The sequence below is a fragment of the Acartia tonsa genome, chromosome 14 (genome assembly GCF_053477335.1).
Source record: "Acartia tonsa isolate MP-2025a chromosome 14, ASM5347733v1, whole genome shotgun sequence".
NCBI lineage: Eukaryota > Metazoa > Arthropoda > Copepoda > Calanoida > Acartiidae > Acartia > Acartia tonsa.
The window spans coordinates 33,859,685-33,874,550 of NC_137273.1; the positions used below are offsets into that span (position 1 = coordinate 33,859,685).

Consider the following 14,866-nt stretch of genomic DNA (forward strand, 5'->3'; position numbering starts at 1 on the left):
TTTATCTTGGGAGGGTGGTGTTACCATCTCCCAAAATAGTTTTAAACCTTCCCGGGACCTATGTTAAGGAGAACCCGATCGGTTCAGCGGTTAGCGAGATCCTTCGGTACAAAAAGACAGACTAACACACATCATGTTACTTTATTATAAGGATTAATTCAAACTAAAAAGTGGCAGAGGTACCTAGTTTGCTTTTGACTTCAGGTTAGGTTTGGTTAAATTAACGCAGATATAGACCTCGCAGGGTTGGGATTTTCGCAGGGGTTATAATGAAAGAAGAAGGATGCGACTGTTGCTCGCTAGGCACTTTAAAGGAAATGCCAATTTTATCAAGGGTAAAAAGGTTACATTTGAGTATTCTTTTGTGTTTATTTGTGTAGCAACTGTTTGCATTCTAGCTGTGTCAGTTCTTTTTTACCCTTTTAAACGTTTGATGTTAATAATGAATAAAAATTTAATAGGAATAAATTTCAGTGTTTTGCTGTCAATCGTAAGATTTTTATATTTATTTCAGTGAATTTATTTCAAATTATATCTTAATTTTCTATCCACTATCTATCTATATATTTCAGAGGAACAGCAACAGGCTAGATATCTAATCTGGACATGGGAGAAGGCTCATACTGGTATTGGAAAGATACATTATGTAAGATTTTTTATTTTATATTTTTAATACTGTACACAGGGAGGAAGAGAATATTGAACTGTACATTATACTGGTACCCAAAGTTTTATTACCACGTTTTTCTTTGTTTGGCTTATAAACTTTAAGGATTTCTATTGAATCTTGATTGGTAGTTATAAACCAATAATTTTTATCAATTTGTCTTATCCCTTAAGATCCCTGTTTATGGCAGATATTCCATTTATATATGAACAAGACTTACATCTCAAAATTAAATAGCCGAAAACCATCCACTGACTTGTGTAAAGTGTCCCCAATGAAGAACTTAATCGTTTTGGTAGTCAATCTTAAGCTACATACAAAAAAAACTTAATACTTTATAAAATACTAGCGGCTGGACCCCTAGAACCTAGGGGCTCTATCCTCGAAGGGATATGGAAGAGCAAAAAATAGCCTAAAACCATACCCAGACATATTTAATAAAAAAATATAAAATAGCCTAAAACCATCACAGGACCTATATGAAGTTTCACTGTAAAAGAGAACCATATCGGTTCAGTGGCTAGCGAGATCCATCGCTACAGACCAAAAAGCTTACTTCTTTATATAATAGGATATATTTTAGGAAAGAACAGATGAGGAGAAACACTTGGACCCCTGCTATGTGAAACAAGAAACAGAAGATATTGTCGACTCTATGAAGGCATTGGATAATAATATCATTTTTATCCGAGGAGTGGGGGGGGTATCCAAGTTACAAAACTGGTATTGATTTTAAGAATTTTATTTTTTTACTACGCTAAGCATGATTTTTTAGTATGTCTTAGAACCGGTTCTAATCCAGCGGATATTAATCGGTTTCGATGACATACTGGGAATGATTATTAATATTTTTATTAAGGGCATCTAAGGGCAAAAAATTGTCTAAAACCATCCTAAGACTCACAAATATGTATAAAAAAAAAGTTATATAGCTTATATACCATCCCAGAATGTATTTAAAACTTTGCCAAAATGGAGTTGTTATCACGATCTTTATGGATAAACAACAACCTCATTTTAAAATCTTTTTATTAAACATTGTTTACGTACATTGAATAATGGATACCATTAATGTATTAAAACACATAATTAAGATAGGTAGTTCACATCTTTAGAATAAAGCGGAGGTTTCCCTAAAATTGCCTTGTGGAGAACCCCCCCCCCCCCCTCATTATATTTGGTACTGAATATCATAGCAGTGGTTAGGGAAAGAGTAATAACCAAAACCCTCCCCTTGATTTTTAACTTACTTCAAAAATGCACTTAAAGAGAGGTTAATTTATGAGCAGTTTGAATTCAGAAAAGCAGTTGATAATAAAATATTCCTATCCTAAAAGCAGGTAGGAAGGGGACATTGGACTGTAAATTAAATTTTGTAACAGCGCTATTATATTTTTGGCTTATAAACTTTGCGTACTATTATTGAACTAAGTTTGGTGGGTTCCAAATCTTTTCAGCCAAAGGAGCAATTTCATCCATTGTCTTATCCCTTAAGATCTCTGCAAAAAAAATGATTATCCAATTTGCTAGGAATATTTCAACGAACAAGATGCAGGAAATTCTTTCACTCAATACATCAATAAAAGTCTCCAAGAAGTGGTAAGTTTTTTTAACAGTAGTTGCTTCGCCCCTAGGCTATAGGAAAGGGCGGGGAAAGTGAAGAAAGAACAACTCCCGACATTTATTAAGCTTCCCTGAAAAGTATCAGCAATTTCCGAGATCTTAGGTTAGATAAAAAAATATGACTATATTATGATACAAACTAGCGGCTACGCCCCTATAGGCCTCTAGGGGTACTTCAGTGAATGCGTGGATAGGGAGTCGACCCCCCAAACTATTGATTTTAGTTCTTAGAAGAAAAAAAGATTTTTTACAGTGATCTTTTTTTGTAGGGGCCATCTCTTACCTAGTATTATTATAGTTTATTTTGTATAAATGTTGTTTGTAATTAGATATAAGATTAGGGCACCTAAGTTTCTAATCAAATACAATATTTCTATCACTAATTTTCACCAGCAAAATTAGTTGCAAGGACATCCTAGCTTTTTCTTGGAGGGGGGTGGGGAGGTAAAATGAAGGTTTTGAAAAGTTTGAGGTGTGGGGTGGGGTAATATAATATATTTTCAAAAAAATTGGTTCCCCCTGTCAAAAAATATTTTTTCGTGAGGGGGGGGAGAGAAATACACTCCTCCCCCCCCTACCCCCAATAGACTTTTTTTGATTACCTTGACATGATTTTATTTTTAATTATTTTAGGACTACATGACCTTCCAGACCCGGATGAACTGCAGCATCCTGTTGGGCATATCCTGCAGGATGTATGGAGGGGATGGTTATAAATTTGTTCCAGACACTCCTGAGTAAGTACCTATGCCAAAAATAGCTTTAAACCATCTCCAGACTTTGATGTTGTAGATAAATATACCTATTTTAGCCAGTTTCATTTATATGCTGTCACGTGCGGGATCTTAGGCATTTTTGGGCTCTCAATTAAAAAAAATAGCTTAAAACCATCTCAAAACTTTGAATTTATAAAAATAGCCTAAAACAATGGTGAAATTCTCTTTGTCCGTTCATCCGTTGGTCCGTAACGGTATGTAAACACTGTAATTGTAATTTATTAATCTATTTTAGAGAAGATTCTCTGTACCAATAAGCAACCAGCATATAATTTACTCAGTCCGTCTGTCTGTCGGTCTTGCTAAAAAAGACATGAATATATTAACTTACATAAAGATTTTGTGATTTTTTTTCAGGTATAAAGCCATATTTTGGCGCAAGTACAACTATTTGTTGCAGTCACCATGGGCATCTTCACTAGAGGATGAATACTATGTTCGTAATGTCATGAAGGTAATTTACGTTCGCTCATTCGTTGGCTCAAAAACTTTGATTAGTTGTGTAGTTGTAGTGTCACAACTTTTTCAATAATCCTAATATGAGATTTTTTCAATTTTGTTTTGTTTGTGCTTCCCCTCGAAGTGCCTTTTGAGCACTAAAACCCTAAGGGTGTCCCATAGAGTAGTGGCTAGCGCACTACGCTGTGGTTGGGATAATCCGAGTATAAGTCCCCTCATAGATATTGCACTTATATGACAATTGACAAATGCTGTTGCAATTTGTCAGAATATAATCACGCAACCTTCCCTGTGATGCTCTTAGGTTGTAAGGAGGGAGATTTATAGAAAATTAGGATCCTACCTATCAAGCAACTGTAATCGTGCTTTCCCTCGTCCATGCTCATCATTCATATGAAAGTGCCATTAATTAGGGTGGCTTAATATGGAACACCTGCCAAAACTCTAGGCCTGGGTGATGTAATAATTGAGTAGCTTCCACGAGAATTGCGGGTCAGCCTGTTATGTAACATAGAATACACTCAGCTGTGCGCGAAGCTTAACAATCTAGGATTGGCCAAAGGATTCTCACCTCCAATCTCCTCGTGCATCTGAATCCTAACTAACATTAGAGAATCAAGGCTACTTACATACATACATATTGAAACCCACCCCCCTTTTTAAAAAAAAATAAGTCGAAATTAGGTGGAGGGTATTAGTTTTCCTTTTCCTAACCCCTGCCGGCCTATGCCCAAAATAACCTGATAAGATCTGAACTAAACAATCTAAAACCACTCCCTAAAGATTTGTTTCAATAAGGTTAAGGGGCGGGGGGCGACTAAACATTTTAAGGAAAACCACTGTTTTTTCAAATAATAGTAAAGATATTTATTTTTAGGAGACTTCAGAACTCTTGTGCAAGGATAGAGTTATAGAGGTAAGCTACACAGTATATACAGAGCGTTTAAAAAAAACTGCGTTTTTCAGATTTGGGAAACAACCATTAGGAGTACAAAAAAATAATTATTTTCTCTATAAAAATATGCATCGAATTTGTAACAGGCGTTTTTTAATATCTCTTAAAACAACAGCGCATTTTAGAGCCTAAAGAATTCGAAATGTTTGTGTGTTATTGTATTCTTAATAATTTTATGCTATAACGTTGAATTTAATCCATTTTTTTTACTTGAAAACAACATTATAACATAAACTTTAAAATAATCTAATTAATACATTTAAAACTTAATTTAAAATGCCTTTTTTAAAATAAAAAATCAATATTCTTTTTGCTTGGATTTTAATTCTTAGTATTAAAATTGTTCATATTCGTTCCTCGCCCCTCCCCCCTTAATCTCTTAATCTCTTAATTTGATTGACAGATTATAAGAGATCATCTTATAAAACATGAGTAATTAATGAAAACGCACTTTTTACGAACAATTTCAAACCATGATAACTGGCTTATTTTTAAAGATATTGAAATGAAATAAAAAGTGACTTGTTTTATTTGTCAATGCACACAGTATTAATAGAGATTTTTTTTCTAAAAATGACTTTGGCATAGAGAAATAGAAAAAACTAAATTCTGAAGAACCTAAAAAGGTCTTTGCATGGAGCCAAAAAAGAAAATATGTAAAAAAAATTTCATATGGGGGCATTGATTTAAGCTTTTACTACTTTACTACTAGAGGCTAACAAAACAGGTTTTCATCATATAATATTTTTCATATCCGCTTTAAGGTATACGATTGTTTGTTTGTCTGTTTGTACCGAAGGATCTCGCAAACCACTGAACCTATCGGGTTCTGCTCAACAGGATAGCTTCTCATACTACTATCTTTGAATTCCCGTGTTTAAAATGATCTAGTATTAGATAAAATGATCATTTAGAAAAAAAAAGTTAAACGTAAATACACTCGCTTACCTAAAAGGCTGCTATATATTTTCACAAGATTTATTATGGTTATATTTCTTGGATAAAACAAGGATGAGAACTTGCATAAATAATCTTAAAGTAACAAATAGTTTATCTCCTTTATTCTTATATAAAAGTACCAGAATGTTTGTCTGTCGGTGTTTATTTGTGTCTGTCGGATATGGTTATATTTTTCAGTGAAGCTCTTCAACAAAACTTCTTTTACTTTCTCTTTTTACTAGCGGCTACGCCCCTAGAAGCCTCTATGGGCACTTAAGGGTACAAAAAATAATTTAAAACCTTTCCAGGACCTATAAGAAGCTTCACTGTAAAGGAGAACAATATCGGTTCAGCGGTTAGCGAGATCCTTCGGGACAGACAAAAAACGTTTACTACTTTATATAATAGGATAACTAAAATTTAAAGTGGAGGGGTTTCCGCCCTTCAACCCCACCCCCTCTAATGTGCCTCTAGAGACGTAGACGCTAGTTGTAAGTAGTAGACCAAAATTTCATCCATTTACGATAAAAATTTATAGTCAAAATTGCAGCCAGTTTCATAAAGATCGTGCCTAAAAATTCCATCCTCCAACGTCAAGAAATACGAGCCCAAAACGTAGTTTTTAATCTGAAAAAAGTGTTTTTTTTAGTTCGCTGTATGAAACATTATTAATCTATTTTGCCTCACTGCTCACATTGGTATAAGCAATTTTCCAAAAATAATCCATTAACAAAAAAAAATGCAGGTAAAAGACATTGGACTGTAAATTACACTGGTACCCATAGTTTTATAACCATTAACCACATTACCTTTTTCGGTTGCTTAAAAACTTGAGCACTTTCATTGAATTTTTGTTGTAGTTTTTAATCTACAGTAGGGGTAATTTGTATATCATCATAGGGAATGTCAATTCATCAGTCATTGTCTTATCCCTTAAGATCCCTGAAACAGTTGAGACAAATATATTATTTTGTTCAGGTTTTGTTTACGAACTGTGTTATCTCTGGATTCACCTCTGGCTATGAACAACAGGAATGATTATATTCATCACATCATAGCTAGGTGTTGTGTTCCTCAGCCTCGAGGAGCACTTGTTGGAAGGGGGAGGGGGGGGGGAGTAATTTGACCCTTTAATTCTCAGATGATTTTTTTGGGTGGGGGTTGGGTTTCAAGATTCCATTTCTCTTGCTAGGTTAAGGTCCCCTTAAAATAGTTATAAACCTTTCTTGAACATATGAGAAGCTTTAATTATTTGGCTAACATTTATAATGACTGAACAAATTTTTCATTTTAATCTACAAGAAGGGGTAATTCTGTTAATCATCATTTGATACTAACATCAATTTATCAGGGAGACATTTGGCTGTTTATTACACTAGTCCCCAAAGTCTTCTAATAACGTTTTCTTATTTATTGGCTTAACAAACTTGAGGACTTTTATTGCATTTTGATTGGTTGGTTCATTTAGTTCATTGTCCAAACGTTTCAACCCCTAATTGTAATCTACAGACGGTATAATTTTGTGTATTGTAATGGGGAATGTATGTACATTGTACAATGTACATCAATTTATCGTCCATTGTCTTATCCCTTCAGATCCTTAGGTAGTCATATGAAACTGGAATATATTGTTGGAGTTTAGGAGGTAAACTTGAAGCAACTTGGATTTGAAGAAGATATTTATCCCAGGAACCAAACCTTACTGCTCTACAGGTCAGTTCAAATATTTAAAAAAACCGGGGTGACAACATCCATAAAAGCAAAGCTCTGAAACGGTAGGACAAACGAACATTAATACTTGTAGAGTATTAGAACTGAAAAAGCAGAATATAAATTATAAAGTCAAAACAAAAATTTAAGTGAATTTCTTGCAAAACTGTAAATTAAATACATTATACATGGGAAGAAATTTAACACAAAGTAATTTACTCAAGAAAAGCGTTATACTAAGATATGCGAAAATTTACAGCGGACTCATAGTGCGGACGAAATGAAAAAAAATATGCCCTTACGTAACAAAAGAGTACACAATTTCAACCAATAAAATCTCTTGTAAGTTCCTTTAGTACTCTCCTATTGGTGAAATCAGACAATATGTTTGATGAGTAACTATTTTATCTATCTAGGTATCAAGAACTATTTTTATCTATCTAGGTATCTCAAGAACTATTTTTATCTATCTGAGTATCTTAAGAACTATTTTTATCTATCTAGGTATCTTAAGAACTATTTTTATCTATCTAGGTATCTCAAGAACTATTTTTATTTATCTAGGTATCTTAAGAACTATTTTTATCTATCTAGGTATCTCAAGAACTATTTTTATCTATCTAGGTATCCCAAGAACTATTTTATCTATCTAGGAATCTCAAGAACTATTTTTATCTATCTAGGTATCTCAAGAACTATTTTTATCTATCTAGGTATCTCAAGAACTATTTTTATCTATCTGGGTATCTCAAGAACTATTTTTATTTATCTAGGTATCTTAAGAACTATTTTTATCTATCTAGGTATCTCAAGAACTATTTTTATCTATCTAGGTATCCCAAGAACTATTTTATCTATCTAGGAATCTCAAGAACTATTTTTATCTATCTAGGTATCTCAAGAACTATTTTTATCTATCTAGGTATCTCAAGAACTATTTTTATCTATCTGGGTATCTCAAGAACTATTTTTATTTATCTAGGTATCTTAAGAACTATTTTTATCTATCTAGGTATCTCAAGAACTATTTTTATCTATCTAGGTATCCCAAGAACTATTTTATCTATCTAGGAATCTCAAGAACTATTTTTATCTATCTAGGTATCTCAAGAACTATTTTTATCTATCTGGGTATCTTAAGAACTATTTTTATCTATATAGGTATCTTAAGAACTATTTTTATCTATCTAGGTATCTCAAGAACTATTTTTATCTATTTAGGTATCTCAAGAACTATTTTTATCTATCTAGGTATCTCAAGAACTATTTTTATCTATCTAGGTATCTCAAGAACTATTTTTATCTATCTGGGTATCTTAAGAACTATTTTTATCTATATAGGTATCTTAAGAACTATTTTTATCTATCTAGGTATCTCAAGAACTATTTTTATCTATTAAGGTATCTCAAGAACTATTTTTATCTATCTAGGTATCTCAAGAACTATTTTTATCTATCTGGGTATCTTAAGAACTATTTTTATCTATATAGGTATCTTAAGAACTATTTTTATCTATCTAGGTATCTCAAGAACTATTTTGATCTATTTAGGTACTCAAGAACTATTTTTATCTATCTAGGTATCTCAAGAACTATTTTTATCTATCTAGGTATCTCAAGAACGTGGACGGAAAGGAGACTGGAGTGCTAAAATTTAACACACTAAAAAGTCTGGTGCCCAAACTGGAAAAGGCAGTCTCAATTTTCTTCGATAACAGGTTAGACACAGGGATCTTAAGGGATAAGCCAATGGCCGACTAATTGATGTACATCCCCAATGTTAATACACAAAATTACCCCTTCTGTAGATTACAATTCGTGGTTGAAACGCATAGACACTCAATTTAATAAACCAACCAATTAAAATTCATTTAAAGTCCCCAAAGTTGTTATGCCAAAGAATATGAAAACGTTATTATAAAACTTTGGGGACTTGTGTAATAAACAATAAACATCCCATTGCTCCTTATTCTCTGGGTTTGCTTTGGTAGCCAGATCACAAAATTTTATTTTAAAAACTTTTAATTATCTATAAATTAAAGAAAAGTGTTCTAAAATCATGGAAGGGTTATTAGCAAAAGATTTTATTCAATATTTGTTGATTTTTTATGGGATTTTGGAGAATTTTTTGAAAACACAATTTTGTGATCTGGCTACCACAACCGGTTCAGCAATGAATATTTTTAAACGAATCGACCTCTGCAATAAAAGTTTTGGATCTACTGCAGTTCACGGAAAATATTGCTGGTAAGCAATATTTCCAAAAATGTATGAATTTTAAAGGCTGCTAGCTGCCAAACGGCTGAACGTACAGATCATGCCCGCACACTTTTTTAAGCTGCATAAGAAGGCCTACAAATAATCTGGAATAGCCATAAATCAATAATGCATAATTATCTCGCAGTGCAGAGAAATGCGCGAAAACGACCTATTTTCTTTTTTCTTCAGTGAAGCTTTCCCTGTGCATAATTGGATCTTAGCTATTTCTGATTATTTGTAGGCCTTCTTATGCCGCTTAAAATGGTGTGCGGGTATGGCAGCAAACAGCCTATACAATTCATAGATTTTTGGAAATATTGCTTACCAGCAATATTTTACCGTGAACTGCAGTAGATCCAAAGTTTTTTTGAGACCTTTGTATCGCTAACTCATAATTATCATAATTTTTAAAAAATATTTCGAGGTTTACTACTCCAAGTACCTCAACTACCTAGTTAAATGCAGTTCATGTAACTATCCCTTTTTTCTTAATTCATGAAGCACAAAAATCTATGGATGATAAATTGAAAAACATCTCGAATGATGGTTATAGATAAATTTGCACCTATTTATAGATTTAAATTATTGGTTGAAAAGTTAATACACTGCTAGTTTGAACTATCCAATCAAGAGTTAGTAAAACTACCCCTTCTTCCTGTCAAATCCAGAGAGGGAGAAGACATTGGGATGTCCCCAAAGTTTTATATTAACGTTATCATATTCGTTGGCTTAACAACTTTGGGGACTTCTATTGAATTTTTATAGGTTGGTTTAATAAGTTGGATGTCCAAACGTTTCAACCACTTATTGTAATCTACTTAAGGGGTAACTTTATGTATTATCTTTGGGGATGTACATAAAATTATCGGCCATTGTCCTTTTCCTTAATTTCCCTGCAAAAATTTGTTTTGATGAAAATATTATGTGATAATTTAAAAATAATATCAAAATAGATTAAAAATAACAAAACAGGATTATTCAGGGAGGGAGGGGATATTGGACTGTAAATTACACTGGTACACAAGATTTATATCTACATGATTTTATTCATTTGTGACATATACCCTTAACAATAAAAAAATATATTATTTTCCAGTATGGCTTCGAAACCAATTTATCCGGTGGATTAGAACTGGTTCTCAGCCATGCTTAAAAATCATGTATACAATTGTATTATAGACATTTTTCCATGAATAGAGAAATGTACAATCATAAGATTAAAACCAATTTGTTAGCGGCATCTCGTGCCTAAATAAACAGGTTGTAATCTTATAATTTTTCATTCAAATAACCTTGGAATTCTGTCAATACTGCGATAAATAATTATTAAATTTTTTTCAGGCTCATGATTTAAAGAATGTGCAATCAAATAGAAATAATTTCTACAGTACATATGAGAAGGAGATGAAACTATCATATTTTAACTTTTCAATTGTCTGCTTCAAATAAATTAATTATGTTTTTTTTTTAGTTAATGAAGTATGGAGTCGTTATTTTTATATGTAGAGGGTTCAAATGGCAAGTTTTATGATTTCAACATGTAAAAACTTTTTTTTCTAGATTTACAAGATCAAGAAATATTTTTAATAAAGAAACAAGTTTGAATCCACTGTTTTGATATATGAGATATAAAGAAATAATCTTTAATCTGCTTCTATTTTTTGCTTAAAGATACAGAAAAAAGATATAGGGTGTTTGTCTAGTAATAGGACAATAGACAATAGTTCAATCTTTTCCCAATTATAATAAACAAAATTACTACTTTGGTAGTTCTGATAACCCCATTCCATCCTTTCAGCTTGAAAGTTTTGAGGGAAGATTTATTTATTGTCTATTCTCTCCCCAATTTTATCTGCAGATTAACGAGTTTTATACAAGAATGAATGTTATTTTTGTATGTATAGTAAGATATATAAGTTGGAAGGAATTTTAATGTTAGAGGGAGATTTGAAATCTGCATCAAATTTTAAAGATTTTTTTTATAAAATTCGTTTTTTGTATAATTCTTTATCTAAAAGCGGAAATGCAATTTAAGTTAATTAATTTTGACCAATAGGATAGGTGGATTGGAAACTACCTGTGCTCTAATTGGTTGAATGATGTACGACACTTAAGCTTCTCCAATCAGAGCGCAGATAGTTTTCCATCCACCAATTACAGATGTAAAAAATAATTAACTTAAATTGTATTTCCGCTTTTAGATAAAGAATTATACAAAAAACGAATTTTATAAAAAATCCTTAAAATTTGATGTAGATTTCAAATCTCCCTCTAACATTTTAATTCTTTCCAACTTATATATCTTAATGTATAGATATTGTTAACTATATTGCCCCAAGTCAATACATAGTCAAGTCTATTTGGTCATTATCATAGAAAAGATTTATCATCAATGTTAATAAGTTGTAAAAAAAAAGATTTTATGAAATGTTATTTGTATAACTATTATTGAATGCATTATATATTAGGCCTAAAATAAGTGTTCCAAAATTGAACAAAATATTAAAAAATGTTAACCCCCCCCCCCCTCCCTTGGGCTTTGTCAGTCCAATGTCCCCCCCCCCCCCCTAGATAAAAGTTTCCAGTACACGGATGAAAAAAATATTTTTATTATATTTATAAAATAGATAATTAAAAATAGTTAAAACAGAAACATAAAAGGAAAACACTACCTAAATAATCGATATAACTACCTCTTTACTTCTGGATAATTTATATGTTTAATTAGTCTAAATGTAGGAGAGGTGGCCTACCTCTTACAGGTTTTATTAATAGATTTCCATAAATGTTATTATTGTAATAATTATATTTTATCAAAAGTTTATTATTGTTATTTTTCGCAATGTATTACAGACAGCTTTCCGAGGGTACTAAGATGAAAAATTATATGATTCTGTTCCTCGTGGAAAATTGGCTGTAATGCAATGCTATACGTGATTTTTCAGTATGGCTGAGAACCGGTTCTAATTCAGCGGATATTCATCGGTCCTGAAGCCATATTGGAAATTACTCTAAATTTAAAATATGTTATCAGTTTTGTGTGTTTAAAATTTGATGAACTAGATGTGATGTATAAGAAATGAGAAAAAGGGATGAAAATGTCTACCTAATGAGTTATTAAGTTTAGTTTGGCTCCGATTTGACAATAGATAAGATCCTCTGAGCCGGGTTTTTAAGACAAAATGGTCGTCTGAAATTTTTTTACTTGGCAATTTAATGATAGCACATTGAGCTTGAATGCCGCTATATTATCGAGATTTTATTGATTGATTTAAACATAGACGAAATTTTTGTCATTAAAACCGACATCTGTTTTGTTTTATATGTTGTGATATTATGTGATATTTTATTTTAAAACTCAGGGATCTTATGGGATAAGACATAGACAATAAAAAGATATTCATTCCCAAAGATGCTACGCAAAATAACGCCTTTTGTAGATAAAAAATTTGAAACCAACTAATCAAAATTCATTAAAAGGTTGATAGCAACAAATAAGAATGCCCCCCCCCCCCCACTCCCCCTGAAAAGTTAGCAAGGATGAAATAATGTTTTGACAGTTGAGCAATGATATACATGTAATAAGTTGAGGTACTTTGAATTGTAGCATTTTATTTGGAGATTTGTTATGATATTCAAGTCTTGATATCTTGTTAAATAGTTTGTGGAAAATTTAGGTATATTGTTTGTATTTTATAAATGCATTTTGTGAACCTATCCCTTGCTGAAGGCTATAATTGTAAAATAGATCGACAACGAAGTCTAAGCTTTTTTGTTATTGGGTGGAATTGGGGTATAATATTTTCATGGAGGGTTATTATCTTCCCCATAAATATTTTGTAGAATGTGTCAAATCCACATTTTGGTGTATAAAATTCAAATGCGGGAACTGGTGTTGGGGTGAGGGTGTCATTGTTGGGTATTATCTCATAATAATAACGTATAACGGCATCATTAGTAAAGGTATTTTTTATTATAGTTGTCTAATACATTTTTAATTATATCTAAGTACACATAAAAAATTCTCATATTAAGGTGAAAGATTCTTAAAAAGCTTAGAACATGGCAACCTGATTCAAGTAAACAACATAAAACGCAGAAATTGCTTCACAATCCCTTTAAATTTAGTGGATGCATTTAAGACTAGAATAAACTCAAAAATTGCTTTATGGTTTCATTTAGAGAGGGGAAAATGCTTTCCAATCCCTTTAAGAAAAGCGAATTGACTCTAAAAATACTTAACAATCTTAACAAAGGGGATAGATGCGAATTGATGAAAACTTTTTTTGTTAATAGTTTACTTTAATGTTTGTCTGCAATGTTCTATTCAATTTTTCAGAATATTTTTCATATACATTATAATATTCATATTTCATTATTGATTATATTTTGTCATCATTTTAAATATTGTAGTTTGAACAATATTGTTATCTGAATGCACTATAAACTAATAATCAAGTAAATGTATTTTTTATTTATTTCATTAAAGAAAGAAAACAGTTATTTGAAATGATATAAATTTTTGCACATATCGATGTATTTTTTTTCCTAAATGTACTAAAATTATTTTCAATAAAAGTAAAATTTTTACTATTTTTATTAACGATGAATGTTTGTATGAAACATTTGATTATATATTCCAGAAGTCTGTTGTGACTGCTAGGATTGATGGATTCCAAAATAAACAACTAAAGTTCAGTTTTGTCCTGGGGAAAGTCGGAAAATTTTAATACCCATAAAACCTGTATATGTATAGATTCCAATATTTTTCCGCTTGATTAAAACCGGTTCAGTGCCATATTTTAAAAATGTACCGTATCACATATCACGAGAATTTTTTACGCAACAAAAATAAAAACAAAACAAAAAATTCCTATTTTGTTGAACTGACCATGGACCCCTAAGCGCCAACAATATCTTAATTATACTTTGCTACTTATTCGTTCACATTCTGTCTGATAGGATCTGAAACATGTAATTTTTAGAGAAATTTTGTCATGCTTTTTGGGACAATTGAAACTTTAGTAACCATTAGTTTTAAACTGGTTTTAACTCACCCCTCTTTCATGGTAAAATACTACTTCCCCATCCCTAAATTAAGAAGCAGACGAAAATCAAAAGCCGCCCAGGGCTTTTTGTATTTCAATCATAAATAATAATGTGAATAAAAAGAAAAGCGATATTTAGCAAACAGCCGTGGGCGGTCAAATCAGCTGAATGTTCATTATGAAAAAATTTCCCCCTTTTTAGAAATAGAAGGATTCATCATTCATGAACAAATTTTTTTAAATTAAAATAAACTTCTATGTAATTTTTAATTGAAACATTAAAACGAAAATATCTAATCTAATATTTTTGCCTTAAATATGGAAATAGTAAAAAGTAAAAAAATATTTTTAAAAAAAATTTTTAATCCTCCCATTTGAAAAGTTGTGGAATAGCAATAAATTTTAGCGCGGCAACAGCGCTGAGTAGGCC

General features: G+C 31.6%; 1 protein-coding gene across 13 annotated transcripts in view; it reads left to right on the forward strand.

Annotated features, from left to right (window-relative positions):
- Positions 1–13,978, forward strand: part of LOC145306501 (uncharacterized) — a 57,048-nt gene extending 43,070 nt beyond the window's left edge. Inside the window, exons 18-29 of one of the 13 annotated variants that reach the window (XR_013875027.1) lie at positions 573–646; positions 1,251–1,328; positions 2,198–2,266; positions 2,924–3,027; positions 3,424–3,520; positions 4,403–4,441; positions 6,398–6,449; positions 7,060–7,132; positions 8,740–8,847; positions 10,730–12,868; positions 13,368–13,423; positions 13,728–13,978. Coding sequence is in view for 1 of the 13 variants with exons in the window: in XM_080148636.1 (XP_080004762.1) it covers positions 573–646; positions 1,251–1,328; positions 2,198–2,266; positions 2,924–3,027; positions 3,424–3,520; positions 4,403–4,441; positions 6,398–6,449; positions 7,060–7,132; positions 8,740–8,847; positions 10,730–10,742 (707 nt within the window). In the remaining 12 variants the exon portion in view is untranslated. Of the gene's footprint in view, positions 1–572; positions 647–1,250; positions 1,329–2,197; positions 2,267–2,923; positions 3,028–3,423; positions 3,521–4,402; positions 4,442–6,397; positions 6,450–7,059; positions 7,133–8,739; positions 8,848–10,729; positions 13,424–13,727 lie in introns of those variants that run through there. The other 12 variants (XR_013875029.1, XR_013875028.1, XR_013875030.1 and 9 more) reach the window with 12 other exon arrangements.
- The last annotated feature ends 888 nt before the right edge of the window (positions 13,979–14,866 follow it).